Source organism: Pongo pygmaeus, chromosome 16 (assembly GCF_028885625.2).
Source record: "Pongo pygmaeus isolate AG05252 chromosome 16, NHGRI_mPonPyg2-v2.0_pri, whole genome shotgun sequence".
In the NCBI taxonomy this organism is placed as follows: domain Eukaryota; kingdom Metazoa; phylum Chordata; class Mammalia; order Primates; family Hominidae; genus Pongo; species Pongo pygmaeus.
The window spans coordinates 68,442,440-68,468,367 of NC_072389.2; the positions used below are offsets into that span (position 1 = coordinate 68,442,440).

At 43.2% G+C, this 25,928-nt stretch overlaps 1 protein-coding gene across 27 annotated transcripts in view; it reads left to right on the forward strand.

Annotated features, from left to right (window-relative positions):
* Positions 1-20,065, forward strand: part of TPM1 (tropomyosin 1) — a 29,306-nt gene extending 9,241 nt beyond the window's left edge. For 4 of the 27 annotated variants that reach the window (XM_054450621.2, XM_054450623.2, XM_054450637.2 and 1 more), the window contains 7 exons: positions 5,158-5,291; positions 7,726-7,843; positions 9,032-9,102; positions 9,877-9,952; positions 10,378-10,440; positions 10,739-10,808; positions 19,218-20,065. In XM_054450621.2, the coding sequence (XP_054306596.1) occupies positions 5,158-5,291; positions 7,726-7,843; positions 9,032-9,102; positions 9,877-9,952; positions 10,378-10,440; positions 10,739-10,808; positions 19,218-19,300 (615 nt within the window). In that variant the 3' untranslated portion in view covers positions 19,301-20,065. Of the gene's footprint in view, positions 1-5,157; positions 5,292-7,725; positions 7,844-9,031; positions 9,103-9,359; positions 9,436-9,876; positions 9,953-10,377; positions 10,441-10,738; positions 10,809-12,228; positions 13,810-14,048; positions 14,247-18,012; positions 18,200-19,217 lie in introns of those variants that run through there. The other 23 variants (XM_054450619.2, XM_054450622.2, XM_054450632.2 and 20 more) reach the window with 13 other exon arrangements.
* Positions 20,066-25,928: the final 5,863 nt, after the last annotated feature.

A 25,928-nucleotide genomic window follows, 5' to 3' on the forward strand; every position in this document is an offset into this window, starting at 1 on the left:
TCTGTTGTTGTATTAGCTAAAACATCTGGATTTCATGAAAATCTAGGCCTCATAAAAGTTTTTTTTTTTTTTTTTCAAATCTGATTTGGGATATTATACTATGGTGGGGTGGGCATGCCCTTGATTTCTGTATAGTACCATGTTGGGGTGGGGGAATGGGGTGCATGACCTTGGGCTGTTACCTTAGAGGAGGGTCATATGCATTATAAGGCACCTCAAGTACAGAGCACCGGGAAGTTACTTAAAAACAGATCTACAGGAGGACATTGGTAGCCTTTACTAATACTGCAGTCTCTTTTTTGAGTAGTTCATTAATTGTTAGAACACAATAGCACTTTTGAAATAAAAGAAACTAGCATCCCAAATTGAAAGACTTCACTGGCAGTCAGCACATGGGCTGCTGTTGGAAGAAAGCTAACTTGGCTGGGTGCAGTGGCTCATGCCTGTAATCCCAACACTTTGGGCGGCTGAGACAGGTGGATCACCTGAGGTCAGCAGTTCGAGACTAGCCTAGCCAACATGGCGAAATCCCATCTCTACTAAAAATACAGCAATTAGCTGAGCATGGTGTCACGTGCCTGTAATCCTAGCTACTGGGGAGGCTGAGACAGGAGAATCGCTTGAACCCGGGAGGTGGAGGTTGCAGTGAGCCGAGGTCATGCCACTGCACTCCAGCCTGGGAGACAGAGCTAGACTCCATCTCAAAGAAAAAAAAAGAAGAAGAAGAAAGCTAACTCAGTACACTAAGAGTGATTTACATGCCTGCAAATAATTTGTGTCTGGGGTCTTGACCCTCCCCAAATGCCTTGTTATTTATATCTCTGCTTTTAAATAACAGATGGTCATGTGTTTATGGGCTTGTACCAGCAGAGGCAACAGCGGGTCCTTAAGACTCCCCAGGTGCCATGATGAAAAGAACCTTAGAAAATATTGAAATAACCTCAAAACTTAGAAAAAAAAATACCAGAAATAAAAGCTAGTAAAGGTGAGAGGTGTGGGGCTTTTGGAACATAGAGCATAATAAATCAGAATAAAAAGTAAAAATAAGAAAGAGAAAAAAGTGGCCCTGATTAAATTATAAAATTAAGCATATCTTGAATTCTGACGAACCAAACAAAAATTCTACTAGGCCAGTATAGTAGGGCCTGCAGAGCCTGTCATGGGTTCAGGGTTTTCCTGTAAAGATGGGTGTACCTCAGATACTACTCCCAGGTCCTGGCTTTAACCTCAAAGCGCCTCTGCCTGTCCTGCTCTGAAACCTCTGGGGCAGTAGGCATTGACTTCTGGGCTAGGAAGTAAATGTTCCGTGTCCTTATGTGAGCTTCCTATTACCCATTAGCATTGTTTTATGAAGTTTTTAATTTTATATCCTGCCTAATTTCAAAAAGATTGTGATAATCACTTTAGTGGATGATTTGCATTGCAGCAACTGTTCTCCTAGTCCTGGTTAGGATCTGTGCCTGAGGCCTTTCTTGGGGAGTTGGGGTGGGGGCCGGAGAACATCTCAATCTGATGTCAGAAGAGATAAAGACCACAGGAGTGAGAACTGCCAGTTCCAAGGTTTCTGTGACGTTCGGGGAAGCCAGGAGAAGTGACATAGTGGAGAGCCAGCATGCCGGGAGCCTAGTGACTTGGATTTTAATCCTGTCTCCCACTGATGGCTGTATAGCCTCCACATACTTCTGTGTCCAGGGTCAGAGTTCCCTCCTGCCGCCTCTTTTTAGTCAAGAGCTAGACGAATGGCCAGCTTCTTTGGGTGGTGGCAAAGGGGATTGTTTATTTATAGTACTGATTCCTGCCCTCCCTCTTTGACCTCCTGAATCAGAATCTCTAGGGACAGGGCCTGGAAGTTTGATTTTTTTTTTTTTTTTTTTTTTTTTTTTTTGAGACAGTCTTGCTCTGTTGCCAAGGCTGGAGTACAGTGGCGTGATCTCGGCTCACTGCAATCTCTGCCTCCTGGGTTCAAGCGATTCTCCTGCCTCAGCCTCCTGAGTAGCTGGGATTACAGGCATGTGCCACCATGCCTGGCTGATTTTTGTGTTTTTTGTAGAGACGGGGTTTCACCATGTTGGTCAAGCTGGTCTCAAACTCCTGACCTCATGATCGCCCTCCTCGGCCTCCCAAAGTGCTGGGATTACAGGCATGAGCCACAGCGCCCAGCTGAAAGTTTTTTTTTAATGCTCATCTCTGAGTTGATTCTGACACTCAGCCACTTGTGGGAATTGCTGATCTGGACAATGCCTAGGGATCCTTCTAGCTAAAAAATTGAGACCCTGTTTTTTGGATTTACAGGGCCTCCTCAGGAAGGGGCAGCCACTCTCAGGTCTGCTGTGTGTGCCCTACCATTCCTCCCACTGTATCACAAACTGGCACCTAGAAACGGGTCTCCATGCCCAGTCGTTGCTGGGGCACCCTGTATGAAGCCCTGCTGGCTGGTATTCCTGTAGGACATGTTCTCTGATGTGCAGGAGTCTGAGGTTCTACAGAATGCCCCTGGGGAAACACAGGAGTGGCATTTAGACAGCAGCATTCCGTAAACACAGTGCCAAGAGCTCAGGGAAAGAATGGGGGTGGGGGTGATCCGAGGGAAGACACGGATGGATTGGTGGGGGCCCTTGGGGTAGGAAGATCTCATGTGCAAGACTGGAATGAACACGAGGTGCTGTCTCCTTCCTTTCTGGTGACTCACCTATGTGGGGAGCTGGGGATAGAGACCTGTCACCCAGAGGGTTCTTTCCCCAAGGCATAAACAGTCGTCTTTCTGTGAGTACAAAGTCCTTGAGGTTTAGGCCCAGATCTAAAGCAGAGCAGAGAACTTGGAACTTGGTAGCTACAAAAAGGTTTTGAATATCTTGCTGGCATTTCTGTAATAGGCCATAGCCTCTGTAACAAGGATATTTGCCATCATATTGAAAATGATAAGAAAGGGGGAAAGAAAAGAAAGTGTACAGTGCTTTTGAGTACATAACCTAGACACTCTGTGGAGGCTTTTTGTTGTTGTAGGGCTTTTGGTTTGTGTGCTTGGTTTTTTTGTGTGGTTTTAAATTTTGTTTTGTTTTGTTTGCCCTTTGTTTTTGCTTCAGCTTTGAGTTCCCCTCCCCCCACCCTCAAAAGGAATAGAATTTTACTGGAAAATGAAAATATAGAAAAGTGAAGAAATCTTACCTGACCCAAAAGTATATCCTTAATATATACATCCTTCCAGTAATAGTAATTTAAAAAAAAAAAAGCCTAATGGTTTTTAAAAGACACTTCCCTACAATTAAGAGATTTGTTATCCTATTACCCTCACTCTTCAATACACACACACACCAGAAACAACAGTCATCTGCCAGTAATTCCTAGCTGGGCCCAGTTACCAGCTGTGCACTGATAATGATTTACTTTGTAGGCAGTACAGTTGTAAATGCTCTTCCTCTGATTTATTTCACATTTGCCCTGCTCACTGCCTCCATCAACCAATTACTACATTTTTGTCAAGATAAAAGTGTATTTACATGTTTTTATAGAGTCCTTTACCGTGGTTGGAGATGCCCTACTCACCTCTCTTCCCAGATAAAACTTGGCATTTAAAATCTTACAAATCTAGATAAGCAAAGAGCTGAAGGTTCTCAGATTCCTTTGATTAAAGACTATGACCACAGTTTCTAACTACATTTGCATTTCCAACTCTGTATTGTAGATCCATAAGCTGAGAACGTTGCTTTTATTAAAATTAGGTTGGTTTTACTCATCTTATTGAGCCCATACTCTGTGCAGAGAACGGTGAGTTGTCTGGATGTGAGCAGCTTACAGTTCAATGACAAAGACAGGGCTGTATGTAGAGAAATTTGTTATCCTATTACCATGGGTCCCTAAGTGTGTATTGTAATTTCTAGAAAACTCCTAAGTGTTCTGAAAACCCCACCACCCCTTAGTGAACATACATTCAAAGTGGATGAGGATATTGTACTTGATTAGTAAATTCCGTCTCCCACTTCCATGCACAGTATTTAAACAGCCACCAGTGCAAGTATGTAAAATGGACCATCATAGTCTTCTAAGTGTTCTGAGGCTCATAGCAACAATTTCTTATGACAGGAAAAAAATCATTGCCTCTCAAACCAACATTTTATTTCAGTGATAGATATCAAGTAAAAACAGTACTTGTATTATTTTTCTTTTTAGGAGTTTGATACTTTTCTTGTATTAACCTTGACTTCGAAGAAAAATCATAGGCTTACATCAAAAACACTTGGGAAATTTGTCTTGGCTCTGTTCCAATGAGGCCAGTTATTCTAAAAGGGGTTACTGGATTGTGTTGGGCCTTCATGTGGTGTGTATTTTAGAACCACTGAATTTTAAACTATTTAAGTTCCTTTGTAAGGATCCTATGATAAAGTGGCTTGAAGAAAAGAGTTGAGTGAAACTCTTGAGTCTGATTTCTGGCTGTACTGCTATTGTCTTACATGGCTGAGCCTGGGTAAGTCTTGTCTCATTTCACACTTCAGGCCCCCAGTGAGTGAGGTGGCTGTGATGATGCTCTTGTTTAACAGGCAAGTAAAGCCAGTGTTGAAGTCTACGGAAGTGGGCCGGGCGCGGTGGCTCACGCCTGTAATCCCAGCACTTTGGGAGGCCAAGGTAGGTGGATCAGGAGGTCAGGAGATTGAGACCATCCTGGCTAACACGGTGAAACCCTGTCTCTGCTAAAAATACAAAAAAATTAGCCGGGCGTTGTGGCGGGCGCCTATAGTCCTAGCTACTATGGAGGCTGAGGCAGGAGAATGGCGTGAATCCAGGAGGCAGAGTTTGCAGTGAGCTGAGATCGTGCCACTGCACTCCAGCCTGGGTGATAGAGCGAGACCCTGTCTCAAAAAAAAAAAAAATCTATGGAAGAAAGGAACCATATGAAAGAGCGTTTGCTAATGATCTGTCTGTCTGATGAGAATTGTGTGTGTAGATTTGTGTATACACAAATATGGATGTTCACTGTATAAATCAATGTATAAGTGTGTCCGAGAACTCCGGAGTTGACGAGGGCTTGTAATGCACTTAAAGGTAGCTCACCACAAGACAGTCTTCCTGTCTGAAATCAGCATTGCAGTCCCAGCCATTTCCTGAAGCTACCACCCTCACTTTCTCCCCAACTCTGAAATGCTTTTCACTCTCTCTACCTAGGCTGAAGCCGATGTAGCTTCTCTGAACAGACGCATCCAGCTGGTTGAGGAAGAGTTGGATCGTGCCCAGGAGCGTCTGGCAACAGCTTTGCAGAAGCTGGAGGAAGCTGAGAAGGCAGCAGATGAGAGTGAGAGGTGAGAATGCCTCATCAGCCATCTCTTGCAGCTGCCTTTCCTGGTGGAATAAACCGGAGGGCTCCTGTGATCTTTGAGGTTTAAGAATTTTTCAGTCCCCTGGTGGTGGGATCATTTCCTCTATTGGTCCCAGGTATAACTCGGTTGATTTTGTTCATTTAGCATTAGTGAAACACCTACTATGTCCAAAACACTGTCCTAAGCCCTAAGGTTACAAAGAAGAAGAAGATCTTGTTCCTGCCCTCACAGAACTCACCATCTAATGAGGGAGACAGATATGTAAAGGAGAAATGTCAGGGATACAGGTTGGCCCTTTCACTCCTACTGACCACAGAGCAATTGTGCATTTTTTAAAGTATAACTTTATTTTATAATATACCAAGGAGGCTTAGGCCTAAATAAAGGAACTATGGATTATCAGTTGTCAAATAGCTTAACAAATAGGTGGAAGAAAAAACACAAAGCAGAAATATGGTCTGCAAAAGTAAAATATTTTGGACTTGGTCTTAATAATACACACAAGACACGTGCACACAAATAGTCAGATGCTCGTGTGTTCTGAGCCCACCTCCGCTGTAATCTGGCTCTAGCTGAATTATTACTCTAAGATTCAGCTTTGTGGTAGTAAAGGAAAGCATGGTTCGTATAGACCAGCACAGCCTCGTGTGGTCTAGAAGGCATTTTTCCTTATGCTCAACTGTTGGAAGTAAGGATTTGCCATATTGCATAGAAGTACTTCAGGAGAGACTCCATGAGGTGAGAGAGCGTTCTGCTGCTTGAGGGATGGCATAGCATGAAGGGGCTCAGAGCACTGAATATGTATCTGTCTGTGCTGTGACCTGGGCAAGTGAATGCAGTCAGTCATCTTGTCTATTTCTTACTCTTTGAAGTGACCCTACCACCAGGTACTGAATATAAAGAGTGATTTCAGACTTTAGGATTAAAGAAGGTTTTTAGCTAAACTTTTTAGGCCATTATTCACTGCTGCTTAGTGTTTCTTTGCTAACCAAGCATTTTGGACTTCTTTAAGATGACTAATCATCTTACGGTGTACGCATAAGAGTGGTTTTGTGGCTGACTTCTTTCTGAAATATGCTTGTTAGTGTACCTTAAAGGCAGTCTGGTAATGTTAGACTTCGGAGTAAAGGGGACTTGGGGATCATTTAGTCCCTTAGTTTTACAAATGAGAAAACTAGGGCTCAGAGGCTGATGTGACTTGCACCAAGGCGCACAGCATATTTGTGGCTAACCCAAGACTCTGACCCAGATCTCCTCAACTGTATTCCAGTGCTTCATCAGAAGACAGTGGGCCAGACGTGGTGGCTCACACCTGTAATCCCAGCACTTTAAGGGGCCGAGGCGGGCAGATCACTTGAGGCCAGGGGTTCGAGACCAGCCTGGCTAACGTGGCATAACCCCTAAATCTACTAAAAAATACAAAACTTAGCCAGGCGTGGTGGTGTACACCTGTAATCCCAGCTGCTCGGGAGGCTGAGGCAGAAGAATCACTTGAACCCAGGAGATGGAGGTTGCAGCGAGCCAAGATCACGCCACTGTGCTCCAACCTGGGTGACAGAGCGAGACTCTGTCTCAAAAAATAAAAAAATAGTGGTTCACTTATACTGCCTACTTAAATTTTGATAAATGAATTCCATTTTATATGACTTGTTATTCCATGTATCTGTAAAATATCATAGGTCAGTTAGTATTTTTCTGAAACATTACACCATGCTATAGGACCCTAATATACACCATGCCATAGGACCCTAATACACTCAGTGTAGAGGACAGTGTCAGGCCTGTTTCCCAGCATTGCTGTCATGAAAGGGTTCCATTACAGGTAAAACTTAATTTAAAGCATTCAGTTGAAGCATAGGAAATTGCCATTATTACTGATCTGAAATGGTCGAATATCAGCATTTTTTGTGGGCTTAATCGTTTATTAAATCTAATATTAAGTCTAATATTTTTGCTTATGGGTGGCAGGGTAAGAAGATTCTTTGTAGAAAGAAGTATATAAAGATAAGTTTGATTTTGTTCTAGCTTTGGTTCATGTGCAAGCTGAGGCTTCCCACAGGAAAGGCAAGAAATCTCATTATCTTTTTAATAGTAAAGCATATTGGCTTTTCCGGTTTCATACCGCCAAGATTCAGACAGGTTCCTGACATGGTACCTTTCATCATTAATGTTAGATGCCTGATAGTTTCATCAGTACTCAAAGTGAGAGAGTTCACTCACAGTGAACAGAGAGAAATGTGTCTGTTTTTTCCACCTTTAGCTCTGGAAATTGTTTCCTGGTTTGGAAAATAAAAGTAGCTCTGTGCTCTATTTTGGTCTACCACTTACACTAAGCCTCACAGGCCACAGCAGTGCAGTGTGCATTTGGGAAGTTCAGCTCTAAATCTTGGGTTTTCCTGCTTGTCTTTCTTTTCAGAGGCATGAAAGTCATTGAGAGTCGAGCCCAAAAAGATGAAGAAAAAATGGAAATTCAGGAGATCCAACTGAAAGAGGCCAAGCACATTGCTGAAGATGCCGACCGCAAATATGAAGAGGTCAGATCCTGGGGCCCAAAGCCTTGTGGACTCTCAGCAGTGGCCTTCAGGAGGCCAGGGAGCAATGCACAGTCTTGATGCCTGAGTGAGGCCATCTGCTTTGTTGGCAGAAATGGGTGGTTTTGAGAAGCAGAGTTCCTATGTGTCCAGAAAATGGTTCTAATTTTAATCCTGCTAGGGGATCCCAGGCTTTATCAGGAAGCCGATCAGTAGCACCGGGAAGAAGGACAAAAACTCCTCTCCCCCAGCCACAAAGACCTGGACAAAAGATCTTTGGCCAGAAGGGAGAGTTGGGCCCTGTGTCTTGTGAAAAGAGGCTCTCATGCTGTCATGGTGCAAGTCATTTCTTCCCAGAGTCACCTGGCACATCCAGATTGGGCAGCTTAGAGACCACAGACCGTTTCTCAGTGGATTCACGGAGGCCTCTTTCCTCAAGGGTGGTAGAAAACTATTATCAACGCAGGTTTTCAGCAGAATTTGCTCCTGGTCGTGTCCCCATGAAAACAGCCTCCTGCGATAAGAGGCAACGTGATTATTAAGGTTTCTGTTTTTTCCTTATTGGATCACATCGTGGCTGTCCTGAAACAGCATTGCACCTCCTTTTTAGTATCATTGTTACCTTCAGATTACACTGTGCTCACAAGTTTTGATCTGCTTCAGAGGCTCCCTTCCTCTCTCTGGTTCTTCCACTAAATACAAATTTGATTTTGTCAATTGTCCTACCAACTTGTCTCATGTTAGTGTCTCTTGTATTCTTCCACTGCAGTAAGGAGGTAGATGCACAGATCAGCTATCAAACTGATGGAGTTCTTAGGTTTATTTTGTTTTCCTGGCAGCCCCCACCTTTTCAGTACATGTCTCATCCTACCGCTGTTTTTGAGATTGTGAATGTGTATTTTCTCCCTCCTTCCACATTTTGGTCTGGCTGCCGGTTCACCTAGGTCAGACTTCCAATTGAGACTGCCCAATCACAGCTAACCATTCTGAGTTAAAGCAGAAGCCTCTCATCTCCTCTCTGCTGGCACTCCTAATAGAGAGTTGCTTCTCTCTGGTCTACCAGAAAGAGGATCATATTGTTTGTAGACAAAACCCTTAGGGCCTGATGGGATCTGATCTCTACCCCCATGCCCTCCTGTTACACAAAGCTTGCAAGACCCATGGTGTGTGTGTTGTGTTTTCCTGCTGCAGGTGGCCCGTAAGCTGGTCATCATTGAGAGCGACCTGGAACGTGCAGAGGAGCGGGCTGAGCTCTCAGAAGGGTAAGCGGGCCGGCGCCAGGAGGCCACGAATGGGGTGCTGCAGAGCAGTGACTAAACAGCATGACCTTCTGGCAGCTGCACATTACCTGTTTCAGCTCCGGGCTCCTTTTGTGCTCATTTGATGTGGATGAGCCACGAGTATGGAACATGGAGGACTCGTGTGGGGTGTCTTATGTATGAATGCGTGTATCACTGCATGCCTTACCTGCACACTGATTTTGTGAATGGCCTTGTGCATTTCCTGTGTCCACTAACAGCCAAGTCCGACAGCTGGAAGAACAATTAAGAATAATGGATCAGACCTTGAAAGCATTAATGGCTGCAGAGGATAAGGTACTGATGGCTCATGTGTGGTTTTTAGGTTTAACTGCAACCCAGACGTCTTTCAGCTTCCAATGCCTACTGGTTCGTTGGGTATAACGACTGCACCTTCACTTCACCCTCTGCTATTTATATCTTGCTTTAAGTGCTTTCCCTTGGTCCTTTATGCTCCTTTGTTTTCCCTTCATAAATGCTCTTTGGGCAGCCAAAAAAGGAGCCAAATTATCGCACTTCAAAGTTGTTGGATTTTGTCACCCTGCCTTCTGCTGTTGCGAGGTTGGGGGGCAGTGTTCCTGGCAAAACTAAACATTTTAATACCTGATGATTTGGCTACTTTAAGGCAGCTCTTCGTCTCTAGGACTCAGTTTTCATTTTTTCCCATCCCTCTCCTTTTTCTCTCCTCCTTCCTTTGGCTTGTCTCCCACCCTTTCTGCCTCTGATCGAAAACATTAGCAAATGTGCCGAGCTTGAAGAAGAATTGAAAACTGTGACGAACAACTTGAAGTCACTGGAGGCTCAGGCTGAGAAGGTAGGCCAGGAGCATGGTGTGGGGGAAAGGCATCTTTTAAGAGCTGCTCAAAAGAGGCCCTGCCAGAAAGCAACACTTACAGTAGACATTTTAGTAAATGGCAATATTATGAGGTGATTTTTGGAGAGTTACTAGATAACAAATTCTTTTTTTTAACTAGAGAATTTATTTTATGTTAGGGATATGAGTCATCAATTTAATTTAAACCAAGTGCCAAGTGGATAAGTTATCTTGTTGTTATCCCATGTAAAACAATAGGCAAGAAAGCAGAGAATGTATTGCAGTGTGCCATTTGATATCAGAGATTCCATTACCTCCTAAGAGATCCTTAACATCTGTTGCCTGGGCTGGCGAGTTCTTTGCATGAGAAGCCATGAGTAGATTGAGCTGCAGCCTGACATCTGGAATGTTCTTTCTAATTACAGTACTCGCAGAAGGAAGACAAATATGAGGAAGAGATCAAGGTCCTTTCCGACAAGCTGAAGGAGGTAATATGAGAGTTGTGGATGAAGCCAACTGGATTTTAAAGAAGTTTGTTTTCATGGAACCAGTCAGGGCCTTTTCATTTTAAAGTTCCAATGATCCAAGTCAGGAATATTCAAAGGTCGCCTTGGAGTTTATGTACTGTGCTAGCTGCCATTTCTCACAGAGGTGACTGAAACTGACAAATAGTTCCAGATCCATTTTATAGGTGATGTGCTTCATTTTCATCCTCTAGTTTTCCCTATGTTTGTAGCTACAGGAAACATAAAACTTCCCAACTTTAACTCAAATAAATCATTACAGGCTGAGACTCGAGCTGAGTTTGCGGAGAGGTCAGTAACTAAATTGGAGAAAAGCATTGATGACTTAGAAGGTAAGATCTTAAGTAGTGTTTTTAGTTTAATCCTTATGGTTGAATACTGATCTGGCAAAACAATTTTCCAATTCAAGGGCATCCACGTTGATACGCTCCTTTGCACTTGCACATTCTTTCTGTCTGTCCTCTGGGGTTTTCCTCCATGGCTGTTGAACTCATGAACCTAAGTCTTCTGCTCACGAGGTGACTAGTTAGCCACCAGCCATAGTGGCAAATGCCATCCAGCTTGACTTCATGCTCATTAGAAGTGTGGCAGGTTTATTTTTGACCGTGAGTGAGGTGCTTATAGGTGAGAATGACTCTAGTATATTTTATATCTTTAGTGTTACTTCCTAATTAAATTGGGAATGATGTGGTGATTGTGGTCTTGTTTTTAGAAGAACCCATCTTCTTCCAAGTATGAATTCAAAGTAAGGATTTAGGAGTTTTTTTAAGTCATATATTATCTTATCAAAATACTTTATATCCTGAAGGAGGAGGGAAAAATTATACTTAAGCATTTCTTCCCTAAGGCACTTAGGTTTTATTTTAGTAATAACCACTCCATCTCACAGATATCCTAAATGTTGAGTTTTGAAGCTTGTGAAGGATTAGCTGTGAACAAGAAAGAAAAAAGACAAATATCTACATCACAGAAGGGATTAGAGAAGGAACTAGTGTTGGGTGCAGGTAATAACCAAAATAGTGGAGAAGAGAGAATGACAAGTGGTTGCAAAATGATCTGCCAAAGTGCAGCAAAGTATGAAACTTGCAGCATTACAAAAACTAAGTTGCAGACTTGCCATATAAAGTGTGGCGCCCGTTGCTTTTCAAGCCTCCTGGACCAGTAATAGGCAGCTTGAGTGGGAAGACCACAGGAGTAGCTTAAATGGCACTAAGAAATCGCTCTCCCAGTGGTATAGTGTGGTCAGGAAGTCAGTGGTTTGAAGGTGGAGCCACATAAGGACTACAGGCTGTAGTCACAAATTGTTCTTCCAAAACACTGCCCTTGGATTTTTTTTCCCTATTGTTTATAGCTGCAGATGGCTGACTACTCCAGTGTAATTAAAATATAGCTCTGCAAAAGAAAGATGTTCCATTAGCCCCTGCCTCCCGCTACCAGGAGACAGCCTTCTGTGGTTTCGTTTAGGATTTAACATGGTTTACTGATACACCTACCATATTTGTTATGATTTTCATATTGAGTCTTTCTCATTTTATTTTCTAATGGGTTTTGTTCTCTTTGTTTTTGTTTCAATTTATTTAAAACAAAACGCACGCCTCCTGCATTGGCCACCTGCTGCGGCACCAACCCCTTCATGCCTTGCCCTTTTCTTGCTGCTGTGTTGGGATGGTGCGCGCACCACCCTCACTCACCCTCCATTTCTTGATCACTCTCCATGTTCTTGCACCTCTGCCTTCCACTTCCTGGTCATAGACGAGCTGTACGCTCAGAAACTGAAGTACAAAGCCATCAGCGAGGAGCTGGACCACGCTCTCAACGATATGACTTCCATGTAAACGTTCATCCACTCTGCCTGCTTACACCCTGCCCTCATGCTAATATAATAAACTCACCACCATGCCTTCCTTGCTCCCTGATCTCCATCTTTGCACTATTGTGTTCACCCTTTTTGTCATAACCTAGAATAGTCATTGTTTTTTCACTTCTACTAATATAAAGGCCAGTTAGATTAAGTCTGTCTATACAAACCATTTTCTTTTCAGAATCCTTTTATTTTGTAAACGCTGAACTAGAGCAGTGAACTAGAATGAGTGACCTTCAGCACTGTCCTTTTGGGAAATTAAGCTAAACTCAGGTAAAACTAGAAGGCCATGCCGTTTGTTGTACAGGAACTTCTCAAAAAATACCAAAATTTGTTTCCTGAAATTCAACTAAGTACAACATAATCATTTTCATTAAATATAAATTGAAGGAACCCTTAAAGTATCAGGTTATTGAGAATCTGAGGACAAGGAAATTGGCATGATCCAATACAGCCTTAACAGTGGTACTATAAAAGATGATCTCTTTTACTTTTAAGAATTCTAGAGTAGGCCGGGCACAGTGGCTCACGCCTCTAATCCCAGCACTTTGGGAGGCCGAGGCGGGTGGATCACGAGGTCAGGAGATTGAGACCATCCTGGCTAACACGGTGAAACCCTGTCTCTACTAAAAATACAAAAAAAATTAGTGGGGCGTGGTGGCGGATGCCTGTAGTCCCAGCTACTCAGGAGGCTGAGGCAGGAGAATGGCATGAACCCAGGAGGTAGAGCTTGCAGTGAGCCGAGATCACGCCACTGCACTCCAGCCTGGGTGACAGAGCGAGACTCCGTCTCAAAAAAAAAAAAGAATTCTAGAGTAAAAAGAACCCTCTGCTGAGTAACCAAGCCTTTAATTTTCTGTTTTTATGAAAGGAATTAAAATACCCATGATAAATATTTACCACAACCTGTGTCAAAGAAATGGGAAATTAAACACAGATTGTACAATGTGAGCTTGGGAGTCAATGGCCCAGATTTTACTGTTAGGCAGTGAGAGTTGGAGTAGGTAGTCTTGTTATCATGAGAAGAACCTTGAACAGATACAACTAATTTATATATTACTAACCAAACTTAAACATTAAACTTTTTCTACTACTTTAAATTCTAACCTGGAGTGTTTCAGTTCTTCATTCTAATATCACCCTGAATTCCACTGAAGCTGGAAATGTCATTTTCCAAACCCACCTGTCATTCATTTACCCATGCAGAAAAAATGGTAACTTGAAGAGAGTGGCATGTGCCTGCTGCCTTAGAGGTTATAGAATCCCCACACTCAACAGAAAAGCCCCTAGAGACATGACTGTTGCCATGGAAACCAGAGAACATCTGTCTTCTTATCCCTTATTTGTAAATGAGGGGGTGGAGCAAATCATCTGTCTCTAAGGTCTTTTTCAGTGCTAAAATGTGATTCTTTGGGAAAAACTTTTTGCATCAAGTATGATTAAATATTCTGAAAGATGAGTGTAGCTTAAAATTTGTTTTTAAATTCTGTTCATGGGTCTTCTTAAAATGGACCCTTGCCGAAAGGCGGCCTGTGACGGCCTTAGGTGGGAAGAGGGACGTCCTTCCAAGGGTGTGGCTGGCAGTGGGTTTTGCATGACTGCTTCTTGTCTGTGTTTCAAGTGGTCTCATCTATTGGTTTGGTTTCCTTTCTTTTTTTTGTTTCTCATTGTGCCCCTTTTTTTTTCCTCCCACCTTTTTATCTTCACGCAGATAAGTTTCTTTGCTTCACTTCTCCCAAGACTCCCTCATCGAGCTGGATGTCCCACCTCTCTGAGCTCTGCATTTGTCTGTTCTCCAGCTGACCCTGGTTCTCTCTCTTAGCATCCTGCCTTAGAGCCAGGCACACACTGTGCTTTCTATTGTACAGAAACTCTTCATTTCAGTGTCAAATAAACACTGTGTAAGCTATTTCTGTTTGCTATTCTTTTTACTTCTTTATTGACATTTTAGTTTCAACATTGAATAAAACTACAAAGCTGCTTCACACATATGAGGGTTAGTGTTTGGCTGCTGCTTTCTTTTTCATTTTAAATTCCAAACACTATACAGAATTATATCAGGAGTTTCTAAAGCAGTAGTTCCTTGTTGAACTTCAAAAAAAATACCCAGGCCTGCATCCCTCTCGGAGTTCTGAATTTCAAAGGTTAGAATGAGGTCTGGACATCTGGGGGTTTTGGGGGAATTGTGATGGCTCTGCTTTGCAGTCTGGGTCACACAGGGGACATTGCTTGTTGAGAGTTGAAAGGTCTGGCTTGATCAGTGTCTTCCTTTGCTGGGGGTTTAGCTCGGGATGTGGTGACCCCTCTGTGTTGATTATTTCGGTGGCCTTACTTGGGAGGACCTGGGTAACTAATGAAAGGCTCATGATGAATGGTTCTGTAGCTGTCCCATATTACTAGGAAGTTATACATTGAGAAGGGTGAAAAAGAACTTGGATTCAAACAATGTAAGTTTTGGTTATTGTCGATCATCCTTTTATAGCACAAAGAAAAGTTCAAGCTTTTTTCAAGTATATTCATGACTCAGCCACCTTTATTTTGATCATGAAAATGACATCTTAGGTCTTCCAAATATGATTACTCTGTTTAGTCGTGATTTGTTTTGTGCTTTTTAGCACATACTCTTTGGGAGGGATTGTACATAATCTTTGTGTTCAATGGCTGTGTTTTCATTTGTGGACATTTTTAAAATATAGCAATGAAAGTTTTTTTTTTCCCAAAAAGACAGTTGGTGGAAATTGTTCAGAAGACAATTGTATTTCATCTGGGCTTCTGTTTTATTTCACAAACAGCAATTAAGTGATTTTTTTAAAAAAATACATTGCAAAAATTAGAACTTTAACTAATATGGACTTTAGTGTCATTATTCCCAACATTTCTCCTTCCTCAACAATCTAGCTATACATTTCTCCTGGTTTTTTTTTTTTTTTTTAACATAGATGATCTGCATGTTTTGTGTATAGTTTTTTTAGCTTGAGAGGGCTGATATACCACCATACTCAAATAAATTTGGACAAACTCAGAAGATAGTGTCATTCTCACTCTACAGAGACTTCAAAGCATAGAGGAAATACTTTTTTTTAAAGAAAGCTGTGAATTAAAGTATTTTAGTCTTAGTATGGTGGACTGTTAGAATCTGGACAATGTCTCTCCCTTGAGTGTATAAAGACTTCCATGATTTCATGTTTTTCTTAAGGCTCCTTGGGCCTGCTTCTGACTATGATTCCTTCCTTGTTCTTTTTTAAATTCAGAATAAGAGAAGTGTACCCTTCTCTGAGTAAATCCTGCTTCCTGATGTAGACAAAATGCCAAGTCTGAAAGTTCTGCTGAGCAGATGTTCATGTAATTCTGGAGGCACATCTGTTTTTTGGAAATCCTTCCAGAGACTTTCGCACTTTCTATAAGTACACTCTACAAGGGGAAGTTGGGCACTAATGGACTGGGAGGGCAGGTCAGGAGTAGCCCAAGGTGTGCACGTGCAAGAGGAAAACTTGATAAAGTCAAGTTTATCAAGAAATTGTTGATTTCTTGTTCAACTGTTGATTTGAACCAGGCTTCTAGTTCAAAGGGCCAGGCCATAGCTACAGCTGCTCTGGTGGGCCAAACCAAAAGCATCACTGAGTTTGGGCACTTGAAGTTTCAGACAGCTGGGAGTCTCCATAGAACAGGAAGGGAAAACACTTCCAAGGATATGAGCATGTCTTGTCCCTGCCTTTGGGCCACCCATGCACACCAGCTCCACAGCAGCTGAAGCAGAGCAGATCCAGAGGAGGCTGTCAGAGGGACCACTGTCCTTCCTGCTGAATTCATACTGACCCTCTGGATTCTCCAGATTTTCTCCAAAGTTCTTCCATTCTAGCCTGGCCAAACATTTGGGCTCAGCAAACTGAGACATGCTCCCTACCCATGGCGACAGTTCCCTATGTCCATAGTGTGAATGTAGTGATGGGATTTATGTCTTGCAACCCCCAAGCATATGTCACATGCAAAACACCATGGGAAGCAGTGGGGGTCTGGTAAAGAGATGGGCTGGAAAGGCTCTTTGTCCTCGATGAGCTGGCCATCTGGTGGGGAGATAGAGGAGTAAAGCGAATCCGAACTAATAGACATGTGCATTTGGAGCCAACAAGGAAGAGAGAACCATTCTGACTGGGAGCTCCCTGGAGGAGGTAGCTGACATTTGACTGGGGTTTGGCATATTCAGAAAATGTGGATGAGCAAAGAGGACAGAGCAGCAGATATTCCAAGCGAGAAAACATAACGAGCATAGCATCCTCCCATGTCCTACCATTTATGAGAGAATGTTAATGTGAGAACTGCTCAGTCTCCCGACAGACCTGGGGGCTGCAGGCACATTTTCCCTAGGGGTAAGACTGTTAGCTTTTCAAGATCATGAAGTATTTTTAGGTCCAAGTTGTCACCAGCATTCAAAGCCACCGTGCATCCTCCAGCTATTCCCAGTGCATACCAGGCTCTTGCTTGTCATAGCTTGGGTGTCCCCTGGATCATCAGATACAGACTGACTCCTGCACTTGTTTTCCCCCGTGAGCAGATCACGTGTCAGTGTGTAAAATGTATATCATGCTGGTCTTCATGTAGGTGTTGCAAGTTTTGTTCATTTTATACACATCCATTAGCACCACATATGAATGCCATCCTCTTCAAGAAGTAAGCAGATAGGGCTGGGCGCGGTGGCTCACGCCTGTAATCCCAGCACTTTGGGAGGCCGAGGTGGGCGGATCAGGAGGTCAGGAGATTGAGACCATCCTGGCTAACACAGTGAAACCCCGTCTCTACTAAAAAAATACAAAAAAATTAGCCAGGCATGGTGGCGGGCGCCTGTAGTCCCAGCTACTAGGGAGGCTGAGGCAGGAGAATGGCACGAACCCGGGAGGTGGAGCTTGCAGTGAGCTGAGATTGTGCCACTGCACTCCACGCTGCGGGACAGAGCGAGACTCAGTCTCAAAAAAAAGCAAGCAGATAAATTCTAAATCAGTGTTGAGTGGTGACAAGTGCTTGTTCTTTTGCTTTTTGAATGGATAACACTATCAAAGCTAGACGGGAGTCAGAATGTGTACCCTGTATCGTGGTGACTGGGGGAAGGACAGGGACTTAATTCCAAATTTCAGAAAATTTCAGTGCAGCAAAAGCAGTAACCCCCAGTTGGTCCTACCTGAGGGGAAGGCCTACCCTGTGAACGGAGAGGAAAGGGGTTCTGGAAGAGGTGGGCAGCACTGGGCAGGTCGAGGTTTCACCTAAGTTCAACACTGAGCCCTAGCAAGGGGTGGATGTCACGCTGGGCTCACCTCCAGCCAGGCCTCCATTCCCAAATCTATTGCCAGAAACCATGTATGGCTCAGCTCACAAAGTGGTTTAGTGAGGTATAAGAGGAACATTCACTCTTCTTCCTCCTCTTATCCTGTTGCTCCTCCTCCCCTCCTTTCCTCACCAAGAGAGAAATTCTGACACTTCCTAAGTCTACCAAGCTTTTTAGGGTCTACCCTTCCTGGATACGGGACAGGTGACTATGGGGTAAGAGTAAACTGCTCAGCAAGTGACTAGTTGCTGTTCTGCTTGAGGTCTCTTTGTGTTCTCTATTAACTGCCTCTCACCGAGTCTGCTAACCTCTCTTCCTTCTGCCTCTTTTCTGCTAACCCGCTTGCTGACCTGTACAGATCAACTCTACCAGCAACTTGAGCAAAATCGCCGCCTCACTAATGAACTAAAGCTGGCCCTGAATGAGGATTAAACTTAACAGTGAAAAAACTTGGGCTGAATTCTAGGCGTGGAGCCCATGTGCAGAAAAATCTAAGACTGTCCTACCTTCAACTAATAGAGTTGAAAACAGTTATTTTCTGCAAAAATGCAAATGCAAGGAATGGGCTGAAAGGCTGGCCTTGCCTGCTTTTTTCTCTATATGGCTGGAATAATTACGTTCTCTTTAATCACAAAACAGCTTTTATGGTAGAATACTTATATCAATTCAGCACTGCTCCTTGAAATAGCAGGTCCTCTTGTTTGAACTGACAAATAATGAGGAGCCCCCCAAAAAAATGTTTTCTATTTCCTGACAGCCATGGGTCCTACTTTAAGTATATATATATATGTGTGTGTGTATATATATTCCTATCAGATACTCATATTCCTAACTTCTAAATATCTGGTATAGTGTTTGAAATATGATTAAATGTACCTATGCTTGGGCAAAATAGCTTTTGAAAACAGGAACTCATGCCAGAAGCCCCTGGTTGTCTGAAAGGTATGCTTTACTCAGTCTAATGGTGCTGTTGGAGTCTGGGGAGAATGTCATGCTAATAAATAGAACACTATAAAAATATTAAGAGAATGTCCTAATGAAGTGTGCATGAAACATGTTGATAATTTTTTATGAGCAACAGAAATAAATCATTTTAAAAGTTCTCAGAAAACCTATTTATGTCATCTTTGCTTTTGTGAGTTTGTGTTACCGCACAACTCCCAGACTTTTAACTGCCTATACCTCAGAAATGTCTGCTGTTCGTAACTTCTTCAGTTTGTATAACAGTGCTGCAGCTGTATTTGGTTTTTACCTCTCCCTGTTCCCACGGCACACAGTCAGTGAACCTTCACCAAACCCCACATGCGTTTTATCCTCAGCGAATTGTTGGTGGAGGTGCACCTGACTGCTCTGTGAGAATCCGTGCCATGGCTCCTTTGGGTCAAAGACGCCCTCCCCCCCATCTTAGATTCTTGTCTAGAAATAAGTAATGTCTTACAAGCATGCCTAGTTCTAATCATCTCATCCTGTGTTTGTGATTGATGTTTGCCTGCCTAAATGTACAAACCACCATTGTGTCCAAAGCACAGCTATTCATGACTTAATTTTCTAATCTCACCACAGAGAAAGTGGCTCATGCCAAAGAAGAAAACCTTAGTATGCATCAGATGCTGGATCAGACTTTACTGGAGTTAAACAACATGTGAAAACCTCCTTAGCTGCGACCACATTCTTTCATTTTGTTTTGTTTTGTTTTTAAACACCTGCTTACCCCTTAAATGCATTTTTATTTACTTTTACCACTGTCACAGAAACATCCACAAGATACCAGCTAGGTCAGGGGGTGGGGAAAACACATACAAAAAGGCAAGCCCATGTCAGGGCGATCATGGTTTAAATGTGCCATTTCCCGGGTTGATGTTGCCACACTTTGTAGAGAGTTTAGCAACACAGTATGCTTAGTCAGTGTAGGAATCCTCACTAAAGCAGAAGAAGTTCCATTCAAAGTGCCAATGATAGAGTCAACAGGAAGGTGAATGTTGGAAACACAATCAGGTGTGGATTGGTGCTACTTTAAACAAAAGGTCCCCCTGTGGTCTTTTGTTCAACATTGTACAATGTAGAACTGTGTCCAACACTAATTTATTTTGTCTTGAGTTTTACTACAAGATGAGACTATGGATCCCGCATGCCTGAATTCACTAAAGCCAAGGGTCTGTAAGCCACGGGTCTGTAAGCCACGCTGCTCTTCCGAGACTTCCATTCCTTTCTGATTGGCACACGTGCAGCTCATGACAATCTGTAGGATAACAATCAATGTGGATTTCCACTCTTTTCAGTTCTTCATGTTAAAGTGAAAGATTTAGACACTACATACAATTGGTAAAGGACGTTTTCTTGAGAGTTTTAACTATATGTAAACATTGTATAATGATATGGAATAAAATGCACGTTGTAGGACATTTTCTAAATTTGGTGGTCCTGTCATTTTTATGTTCTTAATTTGTGAACTTTTGATCGTGCAACTGAACTGCCTTCCCCCACAAATAGGTTCTCAAAACGATATCCCAGAGTCCAGGGAAAACTGGGTTTCATGTGTTACCTTCTCAGAAACACTAAAGGCAGCATTATTTTGGTCTGTTAAAGTTATAACCAAGCAGGGGAGACCCTTTCCAAATGTCGTTTTCAGTGTTATTGGTGTATGTGTGCATATACATGTAGGACTTTGGCAGTGGCTTTACTGGTTTGGGGATTTTTCTTCCTGACATATTAGCTAAGCCTCTAGCAGTGGCATAGACACACAAGAACAAATGATGGGTTAATATGCCAAATCTGCTGTTGTTCCCCAGCGATATGATTTGACTCAAACTACTGCTTTAGCGAGTCTTTATGACTTTCTGCATCCCAACTCATGTGAGTTCTCAATTCCAATATGTCTTCATTTTCTCAGACTTGGAAACTAAAAATGTCATCAGTCATTTCCCTAGCTCTTGAAGACTCTAAGCAAACAAAAATAGATTACAAACAATACTGGCTTCAGCTGTGCTGCAGGGAGAAAAAAGGATGTTCTCACCAAAAGCAAACAGAATGGAAATAAAACTCATTTGGATGCAGATATATTTTCATTCAGAAGTATTAAATATCTCTGTAACTGTACTTCCATGTCTCTTAATCAGGAATCTCTTCTCCACAGAAAGACGAAGGCTGTAAGGCAAAGAATCCAAGCAGGGTCCCGGAGCCTGGTTTTAGGTCTCCTTCCAAAAAGTTGTCCCCTTGCTCACGGCAAGTAAATGCACTGGTCTCAACCTTGCTACAGTTTCAGCACCCCTAGCCTCACCTCTGCCAATCCTCAGCTAGGAAAAAACCCTCTCTGCATCACTGTAGTCATGGAAGCCTTTCCTAAACCTGATCCTCTTTCACTTGGGGAGCCAGATCTGGCTTCAAATCTGGACTCCACCTTTATTAGACTGCCTAACCTGTCAAGTCCCTAAATCCGAGCTGCTCCATCTTTAAAATGGAGATGAGATTGGCACCTAGCTCATAGTTTATAATTGTGGGAGTCTAATCTATAACTACTTCAAGTACACGGCACAGTACCAGGCGCCTAGGGCTTGTTCCATAAGTTAACTGCTTGTCCAGGCATGGTGGCTCACGCCTGTAATCCCAGCACTTTGGGAGGCTAAGGCAGGTGGATCACTTGAGGTCAGGAGTTTGAATGAGACCAGCATGGCCAACACAGCAAAACCCTGTCTCTACTAAAGTTACAAAAATCAGCCAGGCATGGTGGTGTGCACTTATAATCTCAGCTACTCAGGAGGCTTGAGGCAGGAGAATCGCTTGAACCTGGGAGGTGGAGGTTGCGGTAAGCCAAGATCACACAACTGCACTCCAGCCTGGATGACAGAGTGAGGCTCCATCTCAAAAAAAAAAAAGTTAACTGCTGTGGTCCTCAACTTGCCATTTGTGCTCCAAAGACCACCACAGAAGATAGTACCCATCCTTGTGATACTGAGGGGGGACTAACCTTACCCCAAATTATGATAATGGTTTTTAATACTTTCAGATGCCATTTATGTTTGCTAAAGAACTTATACTCACAAGGGTTATTTCACTTAAGCCTCATGTCACTGAGGCTCAGAGACTCAGTTCAGTAGCTCCCAAGTAGTGGAGTTGGGCTTCAAACTCTGGCCCTGTGTGACTCCTGAGCCCTGCCTGGAATCTCCTTCCCCTTGTTTCAAACGTTTTACAGCAAAAGAAAAACAGTTTCTAGATAACAGATGAAAACAGATGAAGCTGCAGGTATAATTAGGAGAGGAGGAGGCTGGGAAGATGGAGGTGGAGTCAACCATTTAGCAGCTGACATGACTGTGTGGGAGTGGTTTAACATCTGACTTCCCCTCTGGGTTCCAGGGATCAGACGAGATCAGTTAATTATGAAGCATCCTGCCAATTCGAAGAATGATTACCTAATCTTTCAGATTAATATAAAAAAGGAGAACAGCTCTGTCTCTACATGGTACACGCCTGGGGTATGACTGGGTGTGATAGCCTCTGAACGTGCCACTCTGTGAGGTCAAGGTACAGAGATTAGGACTCTTCAAGATGGAAAGGCCAAGGCTGGAAGCTGAGATGGTCACCATTTAGAGAACCATGAAGTGTAGAGAGAGAATTCAAGATTCATATTCTAAATTCCATTGCTGAAACTTAGCAGGCCCAGATTTCAGAATGAACAGCTGGAACAGTTGCCCTGTTCAGAGTAAAACATTATGGAACTCCACAGAGTAAGGACACAGGTAAAAACATAAGCATCTTCAAAAAATAATGATGAGAGTTCTACAGCTTGTTTTGTTGTTGTTGTTGTTGTTTTTGCTTTTTTGGTTTGAGACAGAGTCTCACTCTGTTGCCCAGGCTGGAGTACAGTGGCGTGATCTCAGCTCACTGAAACCTCTGCCTTCTGGGTTCAAGTAATTCTCATGCCTCAGTCTCCCGAGTAGCTGGGATTACAGGTGCGTGCCACCACGCCTGGCTAATTTTTGTATAAAAATAAAGAGTAAGAAAGTACTCTAAAAAGTAGAGACGAGGCTTCACCATGTTGCCCAGGCTGATCTCGAACTCCTGACCTCAAGTGATCTGCCCACCTCGGCCTCCCAAAGTGCTGGGATTACAGGCATGAGCCACTGTGCCGGCCTACAATCAGTTCTTAACAGAAAAAAGAAAAGCGCTTTGTGGATACATTCAGAACTTTTTGAGACTGACATTGAAAAGAACAATTCCCCTCTTTATTGTTCCTAGAGATGTCGTTAACAGAAACAAAATCTACATTTTGCATATGCTGGTTTGTATCCTCCAGAGTTCAATACTTTGGGCCTGATTTCTTTTTTCTCCAGGAAAAAAAAATTATATATATATATATATATATATATATATTTTACTCAAGTATTTGAATGTGTGTTAACCATTTTTTCAACTTGTCAACACTATTTGTAGCTGGTTTTTTAAAAATCTACGGTCAGATGTATATACAGGGGGAAAAAATCCGAATTCTCCAATCAAAACAAAAAGCACTAGGGCGTTCAGGGAGCCATCATTTCCAGAATTGGAGACAAAGGTTTGGAAAGAAAATAGAAATGTTGGGCAGTACAAGAAGTGTTCCTTCCATTATATATACTTTTTGACATTGAGGGTTTTCAGAGCTACATTCCTCCAACAGATGTCATAAATTTTGTGTGTCAAACAGTGAATGAAGCTATGTTGAGAGTTCACTAATATGAATGTAACTTTTGCCAAATTTTTGACAAATGGGCATCAACCCCCAGGAAAAGGCTGGTTTCTGCTGCCTGTGAGAATTTTCTTTCCATTTGTTACCAAAGCCATGGAGAACCAAGGGTCGAGTCAAGGCCATATCAGGGCCTGCCAAGGCTGTTGCCCTAAACTTAAACACTGATTCAGAACTGGAAGGAGCCTTAAGATTATCGAGGACAGAGAAAAATGAGACCTAGAAAGATTTAGTGGCTTGCTCAGAGTCATCCAGCTCCCGTCAAGGCAGGCAGTGCAGCGTGGGGCCTGGAAACCAGAGGCGCTGGTTTTGGCATCCGCTCCCTGCTCACTGACCGGCCCGGGTTAATGTTGCCATCTGGGTGTTGATTTCTCCATCCCTGAAGGAGGTGGATTCACTGCCCCTCTCCACGTGCCCACTCACTTCCTCAGGGCTGAGAACCGAACGGGGCAATGTGTGTAGAGTCCCTCTTCTGTTCCTTAGCCCCAATCCTTTTTTTTTTTTTCACCTGCATTAGGTCCTCAGGGAAACTGAAAGTAACTTTTTCCTTTTGAAATGAAAATCCCCAGTACCACTGCCCGGGAGGATATTCACTGCAAGGCCATGGTACCCCACAAGTGGCCCAGAAACAAAGCTCAAGTCACAGTTTCGAAGTTTGTTTTTGAGTTGTTAATAACCTGTGCACAGGAGGCAAAGAATGTTTCAAAGTAGTAGATTCAAATCTCACATGGAAGCTAAAGGCTGGCTCTTTTGTAAGTTTCTGTTACGCCATTGTCAAACTGCATTTGGATTTGTTGCTTCATGGAAGCGAACAGAACACTGCTCTTAGGCCTGGCAACGGACATAAATGAAGGCAGTTCAGCCCTTATTTATTCTAGAGGAGCCACGAGGCAGATCCTGTGGAGCCATGGAATCCACTGTCTCCAGAGGGAAGCTAATGACTGGGAAGGTGAAAAATGCTTTGTCTGTGGCAGGGAAGCAGTTGTTGTGTCTCCCGAGGGGCCAGCTGGGCACGGCGGGGCCGGAGGAGCAGAAGAGTCGGCTCCTCTTGGCGGATGCTGCATGGGGATGGGGTCAGAGGGGCCAGCACACATCATGATGGTAAGTCCTGGTCTGTTTTCAACTCCAGAGACACTCAGAAAGGATTTGGAATGCTGCCTTTCCAGTGGAACTCTTGGTTAAACTCCCAGATGCCTGCACTGGTATAATATAGCCCTTCGGCCTTCTGGTGAGCTGGGATTCGATGGGCTGCCCACATCCTGCACCTCCACTCTCCCACCTCGCCCCAAAGTCCACTTCCTCTATGAAAACCACACTTCACAATGAAACACTTGCCAAGGAACTGCTTGAATCATGCTGTGGTCAAGGACGCCTTTATCTGAAGTGAGCCCCATCACTATTCCCAAAAGGATTAAGTATAGCTGCCCAAAGTCCGGTGATGTAAATATTAGAAATGGGAACGCACACCCAGGCAGTAGGGGCTTTTGTTTTTGAAGGGGATGCTGGCTTCCTAGGGATGGCCAAAGCATACCTGCATCTCAGAAGCCTGAGCCAGCGGGAGGTGATTAACCGCTGGTTTACTCAGCTCAAAGCCTGTCATTCCCATGATTTGTTTTCCTGCTATCTTCACACAAAGCACTCCTTTCCAGAACACTCCGGGACTGTCTGCCTAGCACCTTCCAGAGAAATTAAAAAGAGCAAAGGCAGAATAATTTGCCTAAGAATAGGAATGTCAAGAAAATGTGCCTCAACAAAGCGTTGTTAGGCTCAAATCCTGGCCAAACTGCTCACCTCTCTTCAGTTGTTAACCCTCTACTTGAAAACTTCCTATCCGCCATGCCTCCTTTTTCTGGCTTTCGTTCTTCCCTTCTGGCTACAATTTTTTGTTACTCTAATCTCTTGTTCTGCTCACTTTCTCTCAGACACAGAAAGAGCTTCCATACTGTCTTCTAGTCACTAGAATTATGAAAGTTAAGATTCATAATTTTGCCTAAAAGACAAATTGTATTTCCATTTAAGAATGGTTTACAGTATTTTGGGGACTGTATTTTGGGCTCGGGTGGGCCGGAGGAGTAGAAGAGTCAGCTCCTCTTGGCGGATGCTCTGTGGGGCTGGGGGCTGAGAAGTCAGCAAGCATCATGATGGCAAATCCTGGTCTGTTTTCAAGGTTGGGGTTGTGGGACGATACAGAAAAAGTATAACAGACGTCTTGCCCTCAAGGAGTCTATGGAAGCAACTGAATATATGCACAAATGCACTAAAAAATAATAAAACAGGATGTGATTACATAGCAGATAGAGAGTAAATGATACAAGACTACATGGAAACAGATGTCACGCCCCCTTCCTGGTAGATTTTTAACCATCTAAAACCAGTAGAAAAGGCTCTCCTGGACATGCTCTATAATTTTCTCAGGGGTACTCCAGCCACAGGCAAATCACCACTCACCCTGGCCTCTCAAATCTTAGAAACAAGAGCTCTGCTAGTTTAAAAATGCTTTGGTTTTACTACTTACTCTGGCTACGAAATTTTTTGTTCATTATTGTAGCTTTTTTCTA